The 23,285-nt window shown below is 39.1% G+C and overlaps 1 protein-coding gene across 36 annotated transcripts in view; it reads left to right on the forward strand.

The window, feature by feature from the left end:
- AFDN (afadin, adherens junction formation factor) overlaps window positions 1-23,285 on the forward strand; it is an 88,676-nt gene that overhangs the window by 46,537 nt on the left and 18,854 nt on the right. For 22 of the 36 annotated variants that reach the window (XM_083731988.1, XM_083732000.1, XM_083732004.1 and 19 more), the window contains 13 exons: window positions 433-545; window positions 2,849-2,910; window positions 4,259-4,464; window positions 7,342-7,362; window positions 8,111-8,256; window positions 9,391-9,485; window positions 10,994-11,259; window positions 11,644-11,787; window positions 12,815-13,013; window positions 13,413-13,516; window positions 13,817-13,903; window positions 22,169-22,234; window positions 22,367-22,440. In XM_083731988.1, coding sequence (XP_083588114.1) covers window positions 433-545; window positions 2,849-2,910; window positions 4,259-4,464; window positions 7,342-7,362; window positions 8,111-8,256; window positions 9,391-9,485; window positions 10,994-11,259; window positions 11,644-11,787; window positions 12,815-13,013; window positions 13,413-13,516; window positions 13,817-13,903; window positions 22,169-22,234; window positions 22,367-22,440 — 1,583 coding nt within the window. The remainder of the gene's footprint in view (window positions 1-432; window positions 546-2,848; window positions 2,911-4,258; window positions 4,465-7,341; window positions 7,363-8,110; window positions 8,257-9,390; window positions 9,486-10,993; window positions 11,260-11,643; window positions 11,788-12,814; window positions 13,014-13,412; window positions 13,517-13,816; window positions 13,904-22,168; window positions 22,235-22,366; window positions 22,441-23,285) is intronic. The other 14 variants (XM_083732020.1, XM_083731990.1, XM_083732008.1 and 11 more) reach the window with 1 other exon arrangement.

The following is a 23,285-nucleotide window of genomic DNA, read 5'->3' on the forward strand; positions in this document are numbered from 1 at the left end:
GACATCCAAACTTGGAACTTTGGTCAGTTTAAACTATGGCTAGTCAGAACTAGGCAGGATCAGAGCAAGGTTTCATAACTTCATTAATCATAGCTTACCAAACCACGTTTCCCTAGGTTTAGCCATCATAGGAAGTTTTGCTTAATTTAAAGTATGGTTTCTCATTCTATATCAACTTCGCTTAGGTCTTGTAAAACAAAGGATTTTTAAACTGAAAATCAACCTTTTCAGATAGTTTTATCAAGGAACCTCCTTATTGAATTTCTGTACCTTTCAAAGTAGTATTGGATCACTGTCCTGGAGTGCACTGTTGGAACTCACTTCTCACATGAATAGGGAGTACAACATTAACTTATAGTTGCAGAGGAAGGGTGGGCAAGGCAAATCTCTGATATGTTTTGTGATAAATGCTTCTAATCTTGTGTGGAACAGAGTACCAACAGATTGGATAGTGACAGAATGTCGGCATCCAGCACAGCTGAACGAGGCATGGTCAAGCCAATGATCAGAATAGAACAGCAGGATTACCACAGGCAGGATGGCAGGTACCAAATAACATTTTTCAATTTCTAAGGTTGATATGGGCAGACTGTGTATTTTGATAATCAACTTCATTTTACTACAAAAGCAGGACAGAATATGGTAGGATGTAGATGTAAGATGCAGAATTGTTTAATGTATTTTTTTAAGGCAAAATATTTGATTCCATGGGTGTTGGTTTTTTTGAATAAAGCAAGACATGGTGCATTTCATTTTTAGCAAAAGAGCATTAAAATATGTATAAATATCAGGCTGTCTGGCAAATCTTTAGACGCAGGTGTGGTAATAGGATAATACAACTTTTCAGAAACAAGTGGGCCTTTTGCATTATTTGGATTGGGGAAAGCCTTTGCACTTTCAGAACTACATTTGCCAAAGATAGGATTACATGTTTTGAATACCGTACTGTATTAGGTTTCAAACCACTTCAGGAATTTCTCATGTAAAAGAGATAGCAAAACACAAATCACAATTTCATAGTCCTGCCAATAGTCATGATTCAGATTGTGTTCAAATTTAATGTGAAATCTGTCTGAGCTAAGGCAGTCATTATATTGCTTTAAAAGGGGGAGGGGTAGTTGTGCAACTCAGACATATATTTAAGTGTAACTGGCAGCAGAATGGCTGGGGAAGCCATTGCCATATTAAATTATGGTCAAAAGAGGGAATGAAGGCAGATCTAATTAAATGTTCCCAAGTACAAATTTAACTGAGTTGAAAGAGATTAGTGAGCAGAGACCATAATGATAAACGACTTGCTGCATCTATTTTCAAATGGGCATTTTCAGGTTGTCCGTTTCTTATGCAATGTCAAGAGAAATATATGCTTATTTCTGATTTAAACTCAGTACACATTTTAAAATGGCTGGCAATAGCCTTGTGTTACTGGAGAAAATGGGGAAACCTTTACTGGTAATGGAAAAGTATGACCACATAAGGTTTCAAGTTGCAGGGTAGTACTGTTGGATTGATTTTTTAAAAATAGTAATTTTTATTAGTTTTCAATTACAATTCAATAATAGCCTCATTATAACAATACCAATTTATAATACAGTTACAGATAGGTAGCCGTGTTGGTCTGCCATAGTCAAAAAAAAAAAAAAAAATTCTTCCAGTAGCACCTTAAAGACCAACTAAGTCAGTTCTTGGTATGAGCTTTCGTGTGCATGCACACGAAAGCTCATACCAAGAACTGACTTAGTTGGTCTTTAAGGTGCTACTGGAAGGAATTTTTCTGAAGAAGTGTGCATGCACACGAAAGCTCATACCAAGAACTGACTTAGTTGGTCTTTAAGGTGCTACTGGAAGGAATTTTTCTGAAGAAGTGTGCATGCACACGAAAGCTCATACCAAGAACTGACTTAGTTGGTCTTTAAGGTGCTACTGGAAGGAATTTTTTAATTTATAATACAATTATTAATACCAATCATTTGAATACCGAATTATATAATTTTGATAATGTAGCCTCCCGCATGCTAGGGTTGATGGCTTGATTATTTGCTTTACTTCTGTGTTCCAAAATCTTATTAATTTCCATTTCATTCCAGTTATCATAATAATCCCTTATACAACAACTGCAATATTAATAACTTCTGTTCGTGTGGAGCTGTTTGATTGATTTGAAAAAATGGCTTGCCCTCCAGTCAGTAGGCAATAGTAAATGTCACTTCCGTTACAGACACATACTTCATCTTGTAACCAGAGACTCTCTGGTTTACACATTTGAAAGTGATAACGGGCTGTTTAAAGTATAAAACCACAGTTAATTTTCCCTGTCACTTTATGTCACATTAGTTCACATATTAAGCTATTAGTCATTCATTAAGTGACCTACTTGCATATGACCCAGCCTTCCAGGTCTCATAAAAACATAGTTTTTGAAATGGTTGTATCTATTACATTGTAGTAGCACCTGTGGATTTAGTGTGGTGCTAGTAAGCTAACCTCTCGTTCTTCTTTTATGTAGCCTCATGCAGGGGCCTGTGTGTGTAACATGAGCTGTTTACAGCAGCTGACAGGCTGCCTTGTGCACTGCAAATTCATTAAAATTTCATATTCATCTATAATGCACACCTTCAGTTCATGATCTATCTTGTTAATGATCAAGTAGAACTTGAGAGTGAATCTAAGAAGAAGAGGGGAGAATCAATATTTTTTGCCCCCAGTACTGTATTTTTCAGTTCATGTGAACAAAAATGGTGAATAAAGTCCCAGAAGCAAAGCCTTTGGAAAAGTCTGTATCTTTTGATAGTGGAATTAATTTTCACTCTTTAAACTGGACTTTTAAAGATCTGCTTTCTGTCTGTAGACCTCAGGATGCACATGGACCTGAATTGATATTACCTGCAAGCATTGAATTCAGGGAAAGCTGTAAGTATTAACATTTCAAACAAAATCTGGTTAGGTGTGACATTTTTTTATTAACAATTTTTATTTCATTCTTATAGATAACTTCAAATATGCAAGCAGTTCAAAAAGTTACAGTGGTCACATTTTCCCCTCAGTCCCAGTCATACTCCTTACAAAAGCCAGTGAAATGCTACAAAGTGTAATAGTTGTTAAAGGTTATAGCTATCCTATGTCTTTTCCACGGGACCACAAAGTAGAAGTAAGAGATGAAGTCAGAAATAGAAGCAGCTCTCGCGCTAAATAAAGGCACTGGTTTTATCAAGAATTTTAAACTACTTTGGAAGTTTAACTGCTTAGGTATTACTAAGTAAACTTGTAAACTACTTAGGTTTTACTAAAATCAACTGCTATATAAATTTTGTTGAAAATAATAATTAAAAAAAATTAAGAGAAAAAATCCTGAAGTTGTATATTTGCAGAGCCATTTGCAGAGGTTCCTTTATGTACCTTCAAAATATTTCTACACCCTCCCCCAAAGGTTACAAGAATCACTCCCAGGTATTTTTCTTAGTTCAGATAAGTCACACTTTATTTGGCATAAAGATCTCAACCTATTAAAAAGTTAGCCTCATGCAAATCAGTATACTGTAGTGGTCCGTTTTCTTCAGTGGCCTGCTCTGCAAATTGCAGCAACATCTGGCCACTCTACATTTCGCAGTAGGCCGGTGTGTTCTATATGGACTGCCCTGCAAGACAATTTAAGATAATCAACTGATCCAAAATATAGCAGCCAGATTACTGGTTGGGGTTCATGTAACCCCTGTTTTGAAATAGCTGCACTAGTTGCCAGTTTGTTTCCAAACCCAATTCAAGGTGTTCACTTTGCAGTTTAAAGCAATAAACAACTTAGGCCCCAAGTATCTGCAAAACCATCTTCAGAGGTCTTTGGATATGCAGAGAGAGCTCTCAGAACTTCTTGCTACCCTTAGAAATGGAGGGTATGGTGTCCCAGGAGAGTGCTTTCTCTGTAGCAGCCCCTGAATTGTGGACCTTCCTCCCCACAGAAATGTGTCCAGCATCTTCCTTGTACACCTTTTGCTGTATGTTGAAGATGCACCTCTTTACCTTGGCCTTTGACAGTTAAGGTATTTTGTACTGAGGGACCAACCTCTTTTGCTGAATCTATATTGTTCTGTTCCACTTGGAACAGTTTTATGTGTTTTATAATTGAAATGATTTGAGCTGTTTATATAATTGTATATTCTGTGACCCATCCTGGGACTTGGTGGTGAAGGGCACGGAATAAACCTTGCTTATAAATAGAACAAGTTACGAATTCATCTGATCTTGGTTTATCTTGTTTTTGCAGCTGAAGATTCCTTTTTGTCTGCCATTATAAATTACACCAATAGCTCAACAGTTCATTTTAAGCTGTCTCCTACATATGTTTTGTATATGGCATGTCGGTATGTATTGTCAAGCCAGTACAGACCTGACATCAGTCCTGCTGAACGTACTCACAAAGTCATTGCAATAGTCAACAAGATGGTGAGCATGATGGAAGGAGTTATACAGGTGAGCTGCAGTTTTAAGAGAATTTCTGTGAATACATTTTCATAGCTTAATTTTTTTTATTCCAAAAATAAATACTTTGCTTTTAGCAGGATTGTTTAACTTGATAGCTGTGGCTGCAATCACATAGCCAATATGATAATAGATATCACAGGGCAGTTTATAAATACCACACAAAATGATTTCAATTGCAGTGTAAAACAAACAAATAAAAAACTAATCAGGGTCCTCTAAAACAAAAATAAGATCAGTAACAGGATTCTCTTACTTGCGTATAGATCTTTATGTCAGATATTGAACAAGAGATTCAGATAATCATGGTTTTAGAAAACTAGAAAGCACCTGTATTTAAGCATTTTAATTGGCATTTAGCTAGGTTCTACTCAGAGTAAATTAATAAACCTTAGTTTTTTCCATTAACTTCCATTGGTCTACTCTTGGGTAGGACTGGTGTCGTACACCAACCTTTAGGTTTCATTTGTTGCCTAAATCCATTAATTTCAATAGGTTTAATCTGAGTAGGACTCAGATTGGGTAACATTCTTTGCCAGCATGGGTCTTGAGCTCAAAATTTGGTTCCATGCTGTTGTCTACAGAAGGGGTAGTCAACATGATGCTTTCAGGTAGTGGTGGACTACAACTCCAGTCATCCCTGACCACCATACATACAGGCTAGAGTTGGAGTCCAGCAACATTTGGAAGGCCCCACATTGGCTACACCTCTTTTTTATGTATTGAATTTAGAATTCTCATGGGTGGAGCTCTGTTGGAGGAAGACACTTTTTATGGAATCCTCCTTCCCCTTGCAGCCGTGTGTATGCCTTGTAAACTACTGTGAATAGTTAAGAAAACCTCCGTGTGGGAAGTGGCATGTGGATTGGAGGGGAGGCTCCTCTGGTTCACAATTACTTTTAGGAACAGAAAGAGTTCGGAACATGGAGGGGGAACTGGATCCAACCCACTGTCTCCTATATATGCTCATTTATGCATTCATATTAAAAACAGTTATTGTTTTTTGAATGATTGTAAGTAATTATATTTAAAAGAAATTCAGGTGTTCAACTGCAAATAGCTTGCTTGTCACTCAGTTTTTATTTTTGGTACACGTGGTGCCAAAGTGAGCAGCAGCAGCAGCATCACTCAGGGTTTTTATTTTTTAGTTTTTTGTGTCCAAGATTTAATTTTTTAATTAAAACATACTTGTCTGTGAAAGCAATTCATTTATTATGGCTCCACTTGTATTTTCCTTTAAATGGTCCTATTTCTGTCTTCACCTGTCTCCCTGTTATGTTAGTAGTGCTATAGATTTGGCACACAGTTCTGCCTGTCCTACACTCTCTGAATAATATGGAGATCTATCCCATTGAAGCCAGTAGAACCTTCCTGGCAGCAGCAGCGATTGAGGGTTGTATGGGGCGGTAGCAGCACCTTCCTGGTGGTGGTGGTCTTGTGTACTGCTATGCGGCAGGGCAGTGGTGAGGTCAGGGGAGCTCTGGGTTGGTGTCATCAGCATCTCACAGGTGCGTGTACCTACAAGACACTAATGTCAACCTGGAATGCCCTCAGTCCATCCCTGTTGTGAGCGCAGTGCTGCTGGGAGGTAGGATTCCCTCTTCCAAGCAACATGCTACTGCTGCCTCCTGGCACTGGGCTGTAACTCTTCCAGAAAGTGTATTGTGCCACACCATGCATTTTGAGGCAGACAATTCCACACCTTCCTTTACAAGACTGTAGCATCTAGGTTTCTTGGAATGGTGGTCCCTACCATCATTTAGCAATTTTGAGTGCATATCTGCAAATCTCACAGTAGATTGTGGAATACTTTATGATAGATTGAATGTTATCAGTTTGGCTTTGATTGCAAAAATCTGATCAGCCCTTTACTGAACAGAAATGTAATACAAAACCTAATTATTTTAAGTACAAAAATATACACCTATCATATTCCCTTTGGCCTCTGTTAAATTTAGGCTGTAATTCTATATTCTTACATGGGAGTAAGCTCCAATGAATACAGTAGTAATTATTTGTGAGTAAACATGCATAGGTTGCACTGTATAGTTTTCAACCTGATCTTTGCATGCAAATTCTATAGTTTCCATGGAGCTTGAGCCAAACTTTTATTATACTTATGTTTATGCTACCCTTCAATCATATGGTAAAATAGAAGGAAGAACTTAGGAATTTCAATTAATCACTGGGGTTCTGTTTGCAGAGACCTTCCTAGATAGTAATTCAAGTAATCAGATTCAAAGCATTTTTAAAAGAAGCTATTGTACAAGCAGTATCTATCTCAGTGAAAATCCAGAAAAGACAGCCAATTTTTCAGGTTATTGTGGGTGATGTAATCAAACACATTTTGAGGGTGTACATATATCCAAACTTAGAAAAGAAATTCATGATACAACACACTATGAGAGTCCATTAAGAAGCACTGTAAGATTATTTAACAAATTTTGTAAGAAGAGTGTAGGTATCAGATGGATTAATTGTCACTGCACAAATTCTAGTGGCGAAATTACTGGAGATAAAACAGTCACAACCATAGAAGAGTGCTCTTAAACTGGCATTTCTACTAGTTCTGTTTAATATATGAAAACTGAACTGACCTGGCTACACTGCTACAATGTCTGGCAGTCTGGTGTAAAGCTGCCTTCTCATGGAAAGGAAAGGCTCTGTTGTCTTCTGTGGAGCAGATCTCCATGTTACTCTTTGCAGGATTGCACAAAGTTTTCTCAGTTGTATCACATCTGGTGGTGAAATGTTTTAATGTGACTGAGCATAAGTCTTGTGCCTTCATATTTAGTGTTTGATTTCGAAAACTACCATGAATGTTCACAAGTTTCTTTCTTCTGTTTGATTTCCTTCATTTTTCTCCAGGAGGTAGACCAGGTTGATCAGGTAGGATATATTGCTGGGAACTGATCCTAGCTGTGTTGGCTTAGCTCAGTTTCTCATGCTGCTTCCATGTAAAAATACAATATTTCTACAGCTGGATTGAACAGTTCATAACCCTCATTCAGCAGCTGGAACATGCAGTACTAAAATCCTTTTTTGACTGCGCAGCCTATCAGCATTCCATAATTTCTGCTTAACGCACTTCAGTATGGAGACATAATGACAAAAGTTCTTTTTCTTCCCTTTTTTTTTGTTTTGTCTGTGGTTCTGTTCTTTGGATCTCATCTGAGGTTGCCTGGCCTAGCATTTGTGGTCGGGAAATGGTGAGATAGATCAGTACTCGATACTGAGTTGCTTGGTGTCAAAGCCAGTGGCTAGCAGTATCTGGGTGACAATGGGCATTAGTCAACATGTGCTTGCGCACATACAGATTACCAGATAATGCATACATCTAAGCTTTCTGCATTTCATGACAACATGCTAACTCCATTTCACAAATGGCATTTGGAATATTTAATAATTTATCATTAAAATATCACTTGTAATTTGAAGCAATTGCAAGATGTCCAGCATATATTACTTACAGTTTCATAGAAATTCTTTGCAAATATCTGGTAACTGAGTTACATTTGGTAATATGGAGGGGGTACTGGTCTATCTAAACAGAGCCTTTTGATAATGAATGCAAGCTGAATTGCCAGAGGAAGGCTTCCTTTTGATGTTTACACGACTTTCCGAAAAATATTTTCAGAAACAGAAGAATATTGCAGGGTCACTTGCTTTCTGGATGGCAAATGCATCTGAGCTGCTAAACTTCATTAAGCAGGATCGAGAGCTTAGCCGAATCACCTTAGATGCGCAAGATGTTTTGGCACACCTAGTTCAAATGGCATTCAAGTAAGATAATCAGATTTCTGTATATAGTACGTTCATCAAGTTTTTCCTTATTCAGGAAGAGTTATACATTCTTATTTCCAAATGCCTTTAAAAGCAGATATTGAGTGTTGTCCAATATTAGTCATACCCAGAGTAAGCTCATTGAAATCAATGAACTTTATTGCACTTATTTCAGTGGGTCTACTCAGAGTATAATTAATTGGCTATCACCAGTGTTTTTATTTTTTTTAAAATGAAAGTTGGTTAATTCATTTGTTTATTATATCTGTTAGGTGCTTTATCTACTGGTGCATTGCACATCTTATTATGCTCTAAGTGAGGAGGAGTTCATCATACTTGGGCACAGTAAAAATTCTGAAGATTCTTTATTAGAATTAATTTATATTAAGAGTGAAATGTACAAGCGACCTGTGTAATTAGAAGTAAAAAAATAAACTCCTTTTGTTATTTTTCCAGATTCAAGCAATCTGCGTTGTGTAATTGAGCTAGTAGATTATATGTTAGGATTCCACTGGAAAGGGGGGGAATGTGACACCCCCCATCAAAACACACATACCCCGCCTTTTTCCTTAACAGTTTTGGGTTGAATCCGGAGGAAGTCACGTTGTAGTCCCACTGAAATCTGTGGGACAAGTTAGTCATCACTAGCTTAAGTCTCATTGTAACTATTTCCAGTGTCAGTTGCAACAAAACAATAAAGTGCCATAAGATTGTTGTTTATCTCAGTTCTTCTCCTAACATCCCCTGCGTACAATCCCATAAAAATCATAGTCAGTTTCAAAATATAACAGGAATTGACTTGGCACAGTTTGGTATTTTTAATTCATTATTAGTGCAGCAATATTTCTTAATGCACCTGTTTCTTGGAAAATTGCTCTGGAAACTTGGTGAATAATAGATAGTGAGGATGCAGTCCTAAGCACACTGAGGAGTAAGGCCTGGTAAACTCAGTGGGACACTGAGATATGTGCAGGATTGTCCTGAGAGTTGAATTGTTGACACTTAGGTAAATTCATTTTTTCCATGGCTGCAGGTTTTCATCAGCCTAATTTCTGTGTTCATGAATCTAAATATTCTTTAAATGGGTGGAAGCCTTAATATTACTATTTATACAAAATTTTATTTTTTTTTCAGATATTTGGTTCATTGTCTTCAGTCAGAGCTTAACAACTACATGCCTGCATTTCTTGATGATCCAGAAGAAAATAACCCTCAAAGGCCTAAAATAGGTTAGATCACTTTATGACATAATGTACTGAGCGTTGTGTCAACTGTCATGAGAGGAACATGGTGGGAGACCTTATATATTGCAGGGAAATGCAATGTCTTTTTGCACGTACAATAAGACGTACTGTACTTTGTGAGGAGTTCCTCATCAGCAAGCTGCATGGCAGCCATTGACATCTAATCCACCTTTCCCGATATTGTACGTTAGAATGTAACCGTGCGTGTATTTGTGTGTAATAATACATTATTTGTGTGTAATAATGCATGACCCTTCCCACTTGGATAACTCCAGTAACTGCCCTAGGCAGCTTCTTTAAGCCATGTACTGTGGCAGTGCCCAACAATATAAATATAATATTTGTTCTAAAGACATTACCAATTATGCATATCTATTGGACCCATTAACCATTTACAGTGGTACCTTGGTTGTCAAACTTAATCCGTTCCGGGAGTTCGTTCGAAAACCAAGGCGCAGCTTCCGATTGGCTTCAGGAGCTTCCTGCATTCAATTAGAAGCCATGTCAAATGTTCAGCTTCTGAAAAATGTTCACAAACTGGAACACTCACTTCCGGGTTTGCGGCGTTCGGGAGCTGTTTGGACCCAAGGTACCACTGTACCCAAGCTGTTTGACAACCAAGGTACCACTGTATAAAAATTCTAGAAAAGTAAGGTGCAGACAAGTAACCTTGAATTTATTGTAAATTTTCTATGTGCAGTCATGCTGCAAATAGGAAGAATGCTGCTCCTCCTATGCTTAAGGACTGGCTTGTCTGGAAGGAATCTGTGAAATAGCTGACACTATATAATGCACAAATTATTATACCCCGTCTTGAACCTAAAAACAAGTTTGTCCATCCTCACATTCTCTTAATTTATTGATGAAGATTGACATTACCTTTGTTTCTCCTTTTTCTTTGGTTTTCCTATGACAGTTGCTGCTTTTTACTATATGCATTGGGAAATTTAAAAATAAAAAAAATATGGAGCACAAGTATTACTTCATTATGCAGATAAATACATCATTGTTATTAATGTCTTCCAGTCATAATGTAATATTTAACACTGAGTAACTTAACAGAGAAGGGACACGGGTGGCGCTGTGGGTAAAACCTCAGTGCCTAGGACCTGCCGATCGTATGGTTGGCGGTTCGAATCCCTGCAGCGAAGTGAGCTCCCGTCTTTCGGTCCCAGCTCCTGCCCACCTAGCAGTTCGAAAGCACCCCTAAGTGCAAGTAGATAAATAGGTACCACTTTATAGCGGGAAGGTAAACGGCCTTTCCGTGTGCTGCGCTGGTGCTGGCTCGCCAGAGCAGCTTTGTCACGCTGGCCACGTGACCCGGAAGTGTCTTCGGATAGCACTGGCCCCCGGCCTCCTAAGTGAGATGGGCGCACAACCCTAGAGTCGGACACGACTGGCCCGTACGGGCAGGGGTACCTTTACCTTTAACTTAACAGAGTACCTCAACCTGGAATGCATAGCTGAGTAAACTATTGTATTTTTTCTTTTAGATGACGTCCTGCATACGCTGACTGGAGCCATGTCCCTTCTGCGGCGATGTAGAGTGAACGCCGCACTAACCATACAGCTCTTTTCCCAGCTGTTCCACTTTATCAACATGTGGCTTTTTAACCGATTGGTTACTGATCCAGATTCAGGATTGTGTTCACATTACTGGGGAGCCATCATCCGGCAGCAGCTGGGGCACATTGAAGCTTGGGCAGAAAAACAGGGCTTGGAACTGGCTGCTGATTGTCATCTCAGTAGGATAGTACAAGTAGGTATTTGGTAGTAATAGGAAAAATAAGTGCTTACCTTGCATGATCTTGGAAGATTTTCCTTTACTAATTTAACAATGGAAATTCAGACATAGCCACCTGTATGAAGTCATATGAAACCAGTGTCTGCAAAGTAGGGTTGGAGTGTACAGTTGCTTACTTGCTTCAATGTGGTTTTCCTCAGAGGTCTGTTTTCTTGCCATACTGAGGAGAGCTGTTTTGTACCAACTGCCTTATTTTTTAAAACCTGTGCTAAGAGTTTCAAACACAAAATGTGTACTCATTCAAGAGCAGGGTTCCACTCCCTAATTTGGTGTGTAGGGTCCACTGTCATGTTTCTTAATAAAATAAAGGTGATTCTACTAATTGTGCTTCTTTTTCAGGCAACTACTTTACTTACTATGGATAAGTATTCACGTGAAGACATTCCAAATATCAACAGTACCTGCTTTAAACTCAATTCTCTACAACTGCATGCCTTGCTACAAAATTATCATTGTGCCCCAGATGAGCCATTTATTCCAACAGTGAGTTAATCTTGACATTCATTCATTCATTCATTCATTCATTTATTTATTTATAACATAATTTCCCTATACATTTTTATATAGTGAATGTTACGGGGTAGTGTATGAAAAAAATAATGCTAACTCTATGAAATAATAAAAAGTTGGAGACATCTGAACCCCATTTTTAAAATAGTGATAGTAATTCTTTGCTTGAGTAGCCTATTCTGTCTCACATAGAAAAGGAAGAAAATACAGGCACCCCCCGTTTTTCATGGGGGTTGTGTTCCAGGTCATTGTGTATGACAGTGCTCTGCCCTATTACACCCCCTTTTCCATCCATTTCCAGGTTGTTGCAGTGCTCGCATGCACAATCACATATCAATTGGATGCACATAAATCTGCTTCATTGTTTTGAGTGCATTTTCAGTGCTCTTGGACTTATTTGTGTTTCCAGTTTTGGGACACATTGCAGTATTCTATTTATGAAACTTCCTTATTTTTCTTAGGAATACATCTGTGGAGTAGCTTGCTAGAAGTTCTTGAATTGTAGGTGGGAGGGTGGCGAGAGCAAAAAAACTATTAGAGCTAAATAGTCAAACTGTAGTTTGAAAACCTAACGTCTCCGTTCATTATTTTTCCTGCTTTTCAAAATACAGATTTAATCAAATATGTAACATCCAGTATAAATCAATTTCTTCCTATTGCAAAAATGAATGCCTGCAATTCTTGTTTTGGTATCAGTATAATAATCCCCTTTGTATTACTCATTGATCACAGATGTTTAATATATTTCTAATAATTTGAAGAATTTCATTTAAAGGGCACCTGCGGGTGGGGTGGGATGAAACTAAAGTTAAAGCTCACAGCTACAGTTGAACGAAAACTTTTGCCTCTTGTATCTGCTTCAGACAACATCAACCTAAACATATCACATACATCTTTTGCATTTGCTAATTTGGGGTGGCTAAAGTATAAAATGAAAACTTTATATTATTGGATCCTCATGTACAGCATTATTTACTCTCTCTCCCCCCCGCTAAACTAGGAGTTAATAGAAAATGTTGTAGCAGTGGCAGAAAACACCGCAGATGAGCTGGCTCGAAGTGATGGTAGAGAAGTACAGTTAGAAGAGGACCCTGATCTACAGCTACCCTTTCTTCTGCCAGAAGATGGTTACTCATGTGATGTTGTCAGAAACATCCCAAATGGGCTGCAAGAATTTTTAGATCCACTTTGCCAAAGAGGTTAGTCCTTTCAGTCTTGTACAGGGACAGAAAATGCTTCCTCTGCTGTAGTTCAGCTAAGAAAAATTCATTTTGTCTTTAGAGGTTTGGAAATCTCTTCTTGCCATTATTTTTTATGCAGGATTTCAGCAACGTTTGTTGCCATGGAGATTTTATTTGGGCATCCCTTAAATCAAGAAAAGGAGTGTCTTCTTTCCAGATTTGTATTATCATGTGATGCACATTCTGTGTTGCCTCCTTCATCTTTTAAAAGCACTTGTCACATTTATTATCAACACTGTTTTTAGTAATGAACCATTTGTTTGCATGGTTGTTGTTTTTTGTGGACTCTCAAATTACCTTTTTTTGTGGACTCTCAAATTACCTCTCAAATTGTCTCCCCCACCCTACTCCTTCTAGGTTTCTGCAGATTGACACCTCATCCACGTTCACCAGGAACTTGGACAATATATTTTGAAGGTGCAGATTATGAAAGTCATCTATTGCAAGATAATGCTGACCTGGCAAGTACTAGTCTTCTGGACATTATGGTAGAGGACATAAACTGTAGTTTAACCATATGCAATTTGTTATTTAGGGTGGTACTAGAGAGTTAAAATGCAGATGATTTAATTTACTATATTTTTCCTGCAGCATAGCATATTAGTGCTTTACTTAAGCTATTCAAAGTGTTTCATTTTGCAACACAGAAGTAAGTTGAGAGCAGAATTACCTGTATCTGTATTAAAGTACCTATTAGGAATTCTTACTGCTGTGCTCAGTGTCATGGAATACAGAGTTTAATCTGTGCTTTGTTTCTGTAGGCTCATCCGTTAAGGAAGGAACCTGAGATAATCACTGTGACACTAAAGAAACAAAATGGGATGGGTCTGAGCATTGTGGCTGCTAAGGTATGAATATATAAATATACTAGAAAGCTCTGTCCTCCTGCCTGCTCCATTCACCCCCCCCCCCAAGCAAGGCACATTACTTGCTGAATTGTCTGCCCTATCAATATGTTTTATAGCCCTTTTTTCACCTTCACCCCCATGCCCATGCCTTCTCTCTGTAACCCTTGTTGCACACAGACCACCCTCATCTTGCAACTACTAAGCACCCCTTTCACCTTCCACCCAATTTTGAAGTCGCTATTTCCTCCTGTTTTGCAGCTCCTTTTTGCCTCCCCCCCCCCACACTTCTGCAGATAAATGTTACTGTAGAATTTTGAAGACTGCCAGCTGGTTCATTTAGGGATGGTTAAGTGATGGATGTTGTACATATATGTGTTTGCTTGTTAATAAAATACTTGTACAGTACTAAATTACTGCATTGAATCTGTACATACATGGTACCAGGAGTGAGTAATATTTGAGGGCTCCTTTATCTCATTCACGAGGTAGCTGAGGAATGAAAGAGGGAGACAACAATGGAGAGACGTAAGGGGGGAAAGTGGCGATTTAAAGGAAGCCTTGAGTACTGTAAGAAGGGAGTTGAGAAAGGCTTTGTTGTGTTAGTTTTTTCATGTTGACCTCTGTGTTGTACCCATTTCCATTATTTCTCCTTGTTTTCCCCCCATTCCTCAGTGTTCCTCCCTTCAGATATCCCCCATTGTCTTAAACCATCCCTTTCTCCCCTCCCAGTGTCCCTCTCTTCTCGTTTTGATGTTGTCCATGATAGCCATAAAGTGAGTACCGTATTTTTCGCTCTATAGGACACACTTTTTCCCCTTCAAAAATGAAGGGGAAATGTGTGTGCATCCTATGGAGCGAAGACACCATAGCCCCGCAGCCATCTCCAGGCTGGAGAGGTAACGTGCGGCTATGGCAGGAGCCTCCATAGCCGCGCGTCACCTCTCCAGCCGGGAGAGCGCGTGCGGGGCTAAAGAAGCCATAGCCCCGCGATCCTCTCCCGGCTGGAGAAGTGACGCGTGACTATGGCAGCAGCCTCTCCGCTGCGCCTTTCCGCTGCTCCCTGACCTGCTCTTTGGGGCTGGTGGTGGGCTTCCCCCCGCCAGCCCCAAAGAGCAAGTCGAAAGAAACCTGAAGCCTGGAAAGCGAGAGGGGTCGGTGCACACTGACCCCTCTAGCTCTCCAGGCTTCCAAGGTAGCCGCCTGAACGCACCTTAAACGGCACCTTGTTTTAGAGGGGGGAAATTCTCCCACTCTCTGCGCAGCGCCTCCTGCCACTTCGCTGAAGGGGCACTGGGCAGAGAGCGGAAGAATTTTTTCCCCTTGTTCTCCCCCCTCTAAAACAAGGTGCGTCCTATTGTCCGGTGGGTCCTATGGTGCGAAAAATACGGTAACTGAATTGCATCTCATCCTATTGACTGAGGTGTGGGGAGTGAACAGGCAGCAGAGAGGCTCACCCTGATGACTTTTCATTCTAATGTGAATTATTGTGCCACCAGTTTCCAACCACCAGATGGTGCACTGTACCAGTATTGTAAAGCTGCCACATATTTAACAAATGTAAAGAGCTAGTTGGTAGGTGGCAGTGTTCTAAAACAGCATTTATATTTCAGGGAAGAAATTTTAAGATCTGTACTGTTGAATTCAATAACGATCTTGCATCATTTAAGCAAGTCATTCACTTTTGTGTTCTGCTATTAAGATACAAATGAACAGCTTGCTATGTCAGCACTGACCACTGTCATAAGTGACGTTGCCTAGTTTGAAGGAGTCTCTGGCAGGAATACAGGTGTAGCAGCCTTCCCCGCCGCCTTCTGCAGTCATAATTCATCTTGAAAAGAATTTAACCTATTCAAGCTAGGTGGTTGCAAGAGGGAAATGACAATTTTTAATGGGACTAATCTGCGACCTCAGTGGTGGTATTTTAAAGTCTCTTTAAATGTATATAGCATTTTTTACTATTAAGGTGCCTCTTGTTTTCAAAGTATTATATCTTTGCTTGGTTTCAGAAGGGAAGAAAGAACTGGCTCTTTTGAGTGGTTTATATGTATCGAGTGTAAAAGAATGAGAGTGATCTTCGTAGCTTTATTATTAATCGTATTTTAGAAGATGTGCAAATATCTGGCAATTTTTAATTGGTGACTACTTCAGACTATTCTTATGCACCTTTAGTGATATTTTTGCTGATTGATTCATTTTTACTTTGGACATGGTTAGTTACCCCAGAGTATGAATGTGGGCAGGGCTGTTTCTGGCAGGTGCAAGACACAGGGCAAATTTGCACACTAGGAATCTCTAGTGGGGAGACTTTCAATTTTTTAAGGGCTCTGGACAGATTTAGATTTTTGAGCAAGTGCTGTGGACATCACACCCTCTGACCACTTCTTTTCTGTAAAAGTCATATTCAGTAGAAAAACACTTAGAGCAGAAAGAGGAAGTGAGAAAATACACCATTTTTCTAACTTTCTCCTTTGGCTCTGTATACTTTTCAAGGGAGAAAAAGAAAACCTACCTCATGGTGAAAGGGTTGCTGAATGGGAGGAAGGCCTCAGAGGCTTGGTGAGCCCTAGGGGAAGACCTCAAGGGCACCACTGTGTCCATGGTCACAATTCTGGCAACCTCCACTCCAGCGTTCCCTCTGGATGGTCATGGTTGCTACCACTGCCACTCCCATGCCTCTTCCTCACCTCAACTCCCAAATTGTTTTGCCATTTTAACACAGCATCAGTGCTGGTGCACTTTCCTCCCCTTTATCTGAAGAAAGGGTTCCTTCCTCAGAAGCTAAATAATCAGGGTAAGGTCGTCCAGGAAAGGGACTGTGTTGGTCATGTGTGCAGCCTCCCAAAGGACTGAGTTCCAGAGCAATTTGCTAGGGATGGTCGTGAATTCCTATGCATGTCCAAATTACATTCACAAATTATCCGCAATAGGGATGCGTTCTTAAGCCTGCTTCCACATAAAGGTTGCGTTCTCTGGATCCAGGCAAATAGAAAAGTTCTGGTCATCTCATCTGCAATGGAGAAAGCAAAAGCCCCAAATATAGACTTTTAAACTTGTATGAGTTTCAGCTTCACATTATTAATGATTTTTTTTTTTTTTTTTTTGAGGTGATAAAATCTTATATTGTTGCTGTTAACATCTTATGGTGTTGTGAAATAGCCAGTTGTCTTATCAGTGGTAGTCTGGCCTCTTGACTAGAGTGCTGGCTTGACAGATCCCTGGAGCCATGACCCAGCATTATTTCTAGGAACAGACCAAGGTAAATCAGTATAAATTAGTTTCTAGAGGAATTTAGTGATGCCCTAGGAACTTCAAATTATCTGATAGGCATGGTTCCAGAGGACAAACAGAAACCATTCACCTATTGCCAAGAGATTGAGACTTCCAGTTCAAATCTTGTCTGTGTTTTCCAGGAGGTGTAGTAATAATCCTTCTAGCTGTTAGCATGTAGTTAGGAACATGAGCTGTTCTGTGTGATAGTAGCAGTGAGCTTAGCCACACTGGCTTGAAAAGGCAATAGCCACGTTTCCAGTACCGCATTAGGAACAGAATAAATTACCTACCATTGATGCAATGGTTTCCAGTAGTGGTCTCGCTGATGCTTCATTTCAGTTGCAAGACTTTTCTATAGCAGGAGCACTTTTTTGGTGGTAGTGGCTGGATTGCTCAGGGGGTCAGGGGGCAGTAATACTAAGAGACTAAGGGCAGAATTTAGTGCTCTAAGCCTGAAAGATGTTTCGATGTTAAATGCTGCCTGACTTCCAACCACACTGTGGTTACATTTTATGAAATCCAGATGATTTGGAAGCAGTGTGTGCATGCAGTTTACTTTAAAAATATATCACGGGGTGGGATGGGGAGTGAGGGGAGGGGTTAGCATACGACTTCTTCCCATCTGTGGGCCAGCACTTACTTCCTGTTTAATTTGGATTTTCTGTATCTTACTGAAAAGGCCGCCTTGATTTTTCTAGGCAGTGCCTATAGTTTAATAAAGCTCTTAATGATAAACTAAAGGCAGAGTAGCATAACTGATTGTGCAAAGAGTTGGAATATTGTATTGGTTGTAACTAGTGTTGATAAATGCTATGCTATATCAGTGTCCAGTTCGGAGCTGTCTTGCTGGGTGTTTTGGAAAATCTGGCAGACTGATGTTTGGGTTGTAGTTGAAGGCTGAGAAAGGATTGAAGAGTTGTATTTCTGGAGTTAAAATGTGGTTTTCTGTCGTTGGAAGAACAGAATCCTCGGTAAGTCTGTTCAAAAAGTGCTTTTCTATAAACGTTTAAAGTTGTCGGTGACTACTTCATTTGGCACTACTTCTTGTTGCATGCAGCTAAGTGATGTTCTTTTTAAAGGCTAGCACAATAAATTTTTTACCTTAAGCCAGTTCCTTGTCTGTGCTTTTTAATGACAAACATAGTGAGAAGTTTTAATCTACTGTAGTCTGCCAAGTGAACAACTGCTTCATTTACTATTGAAAGATTATGAATAATGTAAGATGTGCGCTTTTCCTTCTATCCATAATCCAGAAATATCTTTATAAATCTTGTGATTTCGCTGTGTGAAGAATGCTAAAACATATTAAAATTGACATTCTAAATACTAAATAAGAATAAAATTAACTGACTTCAATATATTTATTTCTGTAGAGGTTCCTTTAGCTAATTTACATGTCATTTCAATTGCTCTAAGTATTGATATTGAACTACTTGATGGCATAATTGACCTAAACACAATCATGGTTGAAACGCACATTTTTCTCTCAGTGCCAGTCACCACTTTTCACAAGGAAAAGTCAAAACATTTGCTATAAAGCAGTGTTTTGTTTTTATGCCTGTACTTTGATATTGGAAAGGAAAGCTCAATAACTCTTTCAAGTAATGATGGAGAAAATATCTATTATCAATGACAATAGTAGAAAGAAAATCATTGCACTAGGAAAGTGCAATACAGCATTAAACCACTGATTTATGTAAAAATGGATTTTTCAACAAACCTTTCTAACCTTTAATGTATTGTTGATGTTCACAGTCTAACAGTTCTGCATACTTACAAGCAATCCTATGTATGTTTACTTAAAAGTAATATGTTAAAGTAATGATAGTAATGTAAAGTAATGATAGCTGCATTTTGGATTGCAGCCTCAAGCACCTAATTCTTTTATGAATTGTAACTAATATAGCTACCGTTATTTTGGATTCCAAAGCTTATGTTAAGATGGGATAAAAGAAGAACGAAGCTTGAGTTGGAAGGGACCCTGAGGATCATCTAGTAGTCCACCCCCTGCAGGAATATGCAGCTGTCCCATATGGGGAGCAAACCTGCAACCTTGGTGTTATCAGCACCATGCTCTCACCAACTCCAGCTTCCATTACTTCAGATTTTCAAATAAGATTAGTGGCTGATATTGTCACATCATACTGTTTAGCAGTTTCTGGAAGAAGAATGTATAGAAAGAATGGGCTTTCTGTTCTGCTATGTCTCAGAAACAAGCTTTTATGAGAGCTGCTATAGCCCAAATGGGAAAAGTAAATGGCCTGATTACAGTGTGAATTGAGTGCCTTTGATCCAGAGATCTATGAGCAGTGTTACACTCACAGAAGAGAGGTGGTTTTCCCCAGTTGCCCTTTCCCTCACTGACTGTGAACATTTGTTCTGGAGGATAGCAGTAAGACAGGGAATTTGCAAAAAATCACAAACCACTTCCATGAGTGGGAGCCTCCACTGAATTGCAACTCCTTTCCATGAATGGAAAGATTTGTAACATTTACAGGACATCAGGCTACTCTTCTCTGACACTTGAGAGATCACTCAGAGTTCTATTTTCCACATGGAGATTTTAAAAATGGACAAAACATACAAGTGCCCCTCTGACAGTTAGATGCACAGTCCTTTCTACCTTCTATGTAGACAAATGTTATGCAGCAAATTGAGCATGCATATATTGCGGAGGAAGGTTCCTAGCTAGGTAAAGTCAATAGTCCAGTGGTTGAGCACATGCTTTGCATGCAAATAATCCCACATTCAATCCCCAGCATTTCCAGGCAGGGCTGTGATGGAGTCTGCCTGAAGTTCCACTGACAGTTGGGTGTCTACAGTATTGTGCTAAAGAGACCAGTGGTCTGACATACATATAGTACAAATGGAACTATATGTAAATGTATGCCTATACTTATACCACATGTATACATGTATGTATGGAAATAAATTTGTTACAGATGAGTTCTCTTGCTTTAGAATCTATTTTAATACTTACAAAGTGTAAAAAGTGTTCTAAGTGCTGTATAGATATTAAAGATAAGATTGGTATATTGAGGGTTGGCACTAATAATAATAATAATAATAATAATAATAATATTTTTATTATTTATACCCTGCCCATCTGTCTGGGTTTCCCCAGCCACTCTGGGTGGCTCCCAACCGAATGTTAAAAACACAATACAGCATTAAACATTAAAAACTTCCCTAAACAAGGCTGCCTTCAGATGTCTTTTAAAAGTAAGATAGTTGCTTATTTCCTTGACATCTGATGGGAGGGCATTCCACAGGGTAGGCGCCACTACTGAGAAGGCCCTCTGTCTGGTTCCCTGTAACTTCACTTTTCGCAGTGAGGGAACCTTCATAACATATATTTTATTGAAATCACCTGATGTGGCTAAAGTCTGTTTAGATAAGCAGACACACATCTACTTGGCTGCCCTATCATCAACTCACATTGTGTTTTCTGGAAGAAGGGCAGCATTGGTGTCCTGTCATGATTTTACAACTTCAAAGAATTAGGTTTGATCAAGAATGCTATGCAAGATGCAACTAATTCAAATCAAAGCACTTTTTACCTCACCTTCCGCAACTTCTTCCTTCTGCTTCACATTTCTTAACAAAGCCTTTGCTTCTGCCACACTTGTTGCGGTTTATGAAATCAAAGGTTCTGTTAAGGAATTTGAAGCAAAAGGAAGAAGCTGTGGAAAGTTGGAATTAATACTGGTTGCAAATGTACCATTCATAGAAGTATATTCTTGCATTTCAGCTTTAGAAGCCATTGAACAATACACATGCTATGCAACTCACATAAATTCAGCAGGGCTTCTGTTTAAGAAATTGCAAGCTAACAAAATAATCAGGGATTTAGTGTGATGTAGCTGTTGAAGAGTCTGAATTAAGAGTTGGCAGTACTTGTTCACCTCACAGTTCAACTATGAACTTGCATTGTCTTGCCCTGGACCACCTAATATCTTCCCCTCAGTTCCTCTGCCCACCAGCCAATCAGTAATATAAGCATTGTGATACTGGCTGCCCTTACAGAGATGGTCATAGAGGTCAGTGAGATACTTATATCAAATAGTTTTATATTTTAGTTATCAGTGGGTAAATTGTTAAGCAAAACTGCAGTATCATCACACTCCTATATTTCTATTTGTATAATAAAACAAAATGTAAAGAATGTCATCACACAGCCCCTGTTGGAGGATTTGTAGTTTTGCGTCCCAATCCTGAATGTGCATTAATTTGGGATGGGATAGGGGAGCAAATATGAAGTGATGGTTTAAAGCAACAGAAGTTTGAGTAAAGCAAGGTAGGAGGGAGCTGACAGGAAAATGGGGTATTTAATCAAGCAAACACTCATATGTGTGCAATATCAATCAACTGAACTTAACATTCTCCATCTGACAGGCTTAAGATTCTGTTCATCTTAAAGGTACAGTAACATACATCATCACTGAGGAGGGGGAAACGCAAAGGGGGCTGTTAACTAGGAGAATGCATGGAAATGGGGTGATCTATGTGCAAAGGAGAGTTGAGAAAAGGAGGAAGAGGGAGATAGGAAAAAGAAGATGAAGGTGAAAATGGGAATGCAGAGAGCTGCGAAAAGGGGAATAAGAGGTGTGGGAATCAAGGTGAAAGCATTTGTACGAAAGGTCTGTGGAATAGGAGGAGATGATGGCTTCATAATGGGGTGGGAAGCGAAAAGGGTGCTTAGTAGTTGCAATGTATGGGAAGAGGAAGGTGCAGGTTAGCAGGATGTGTTGCACTAATGGAGGGGGAAGAGGAGGATGCATGGATCGGGGAGTGAAGATGAAAATGGTTGCAAAGCAGAACTGCAGAACAGAAGAGAGTGGCTTCATAAGTGTGGTTGGGAAGGTGAAAAGCAAGCTTAGTAGTTGCATGGGGTGGGAAGGGATTAATGTGGGGAGAATTGCAGGATTTGCAACTTGTCAGAAAAAGCAAGCTTTATTGTGCATTTGTAATAAGAATTGTTTTATCTCTTTCTAGGGCGCTGGTCAAGATAAACTTGGAATCTATGTCAAGTCTGTGGTCAAAGGTGGTGCTGCAGATGTGGTTAGTAGTACCTTTAATTATTAAATTACTAAAATTTCAGTGATTAATTTTGAATAGTTATCAACTACATAGCTTAGTTTGGCTAATCTCCTACTGTATAATGTACCTTTGTCTTATGAAACATTTAACCAGGATGGCCGACTGGCTGCAGGGGATCAGTTACTTAGTGTGGATGGACGCAGTTTGGTTGGACTATCCCAAGAGAGGTATGTCATGCTTTTATGTGTTTGTAGAAGAGTGGTGTGGTTATAAATCACATAGGACTTTTCCTCTCATCTTTTACACCCCTTGATTTGATTGACATATATTCCATTCTCAACCTCCTCTGTCTTTAATCACTGGTCATGCCATAGATGTTGAGACACATTTGCTCACCCAAACTTGTGTCGTGTAGTGCTGTGACTTGCAATGGCTCTGGATTTTTTGAATTGTAGGAGGCATTTGGTGTTTCCTGAGAAAAGTGACTGCGCTTTTCATCTTTATGCTATCTGGTCTGCCAGACTGTTTCACAGACTTGTAGCACCTCTATTAGAGCCATACGGGGAAAATTGAGCCCTTTTGCCGCAGTTGCAGAAGTGGGATTGCACAGATTGGCAACCCAGCCAGATGGTGGGGTATAAACAACAACAACACTAGTGTACCCTTTTCTGCTGCAGTACCACTGATAGTAGCTCAGAGTGTCTCATCAAAGAAAATTCTGATTCCCAAAGTCTGCGATTAAATCCTGTATTCGATTTAAAGCTTGCAGTCCTTGCAGTTTTAAAGACAGTCATTTGTGCCATTTCTACTTTAGAAAATAAACTGGCAATTTTTTGTGTGGTGTGTGGGGTTTTTTTTACTTAGAGAAAGTTTGGATGAGTTGTTTAGCATGCAAGACATTAAATGAAATTTTATTTTACTCATGGTTCATAAAGAGGCCCTTTTTCCAAATATTACTGTTTTAAACAAATTAGTTTTATCTTTTATCTGGAAAACTGTGTACTTTCTCTTTGATCTTTAGTACTATCTTGCTATTGTCAATTATAGTATTTTTAAATTAATTTTATTTAAC

Source organism: Podarcis gaigeae (genome assembly GCF_964106915.1).
Source record: "Podarcis gaigeae genome assembly, chromosome: 3".
NCBI classification, from domain to species: Eukaryota; Metazoa; Chordata; class Lepidosauria; order Squamata; family Lacertidae; genus Podarcis; species Podarcis gaigeae.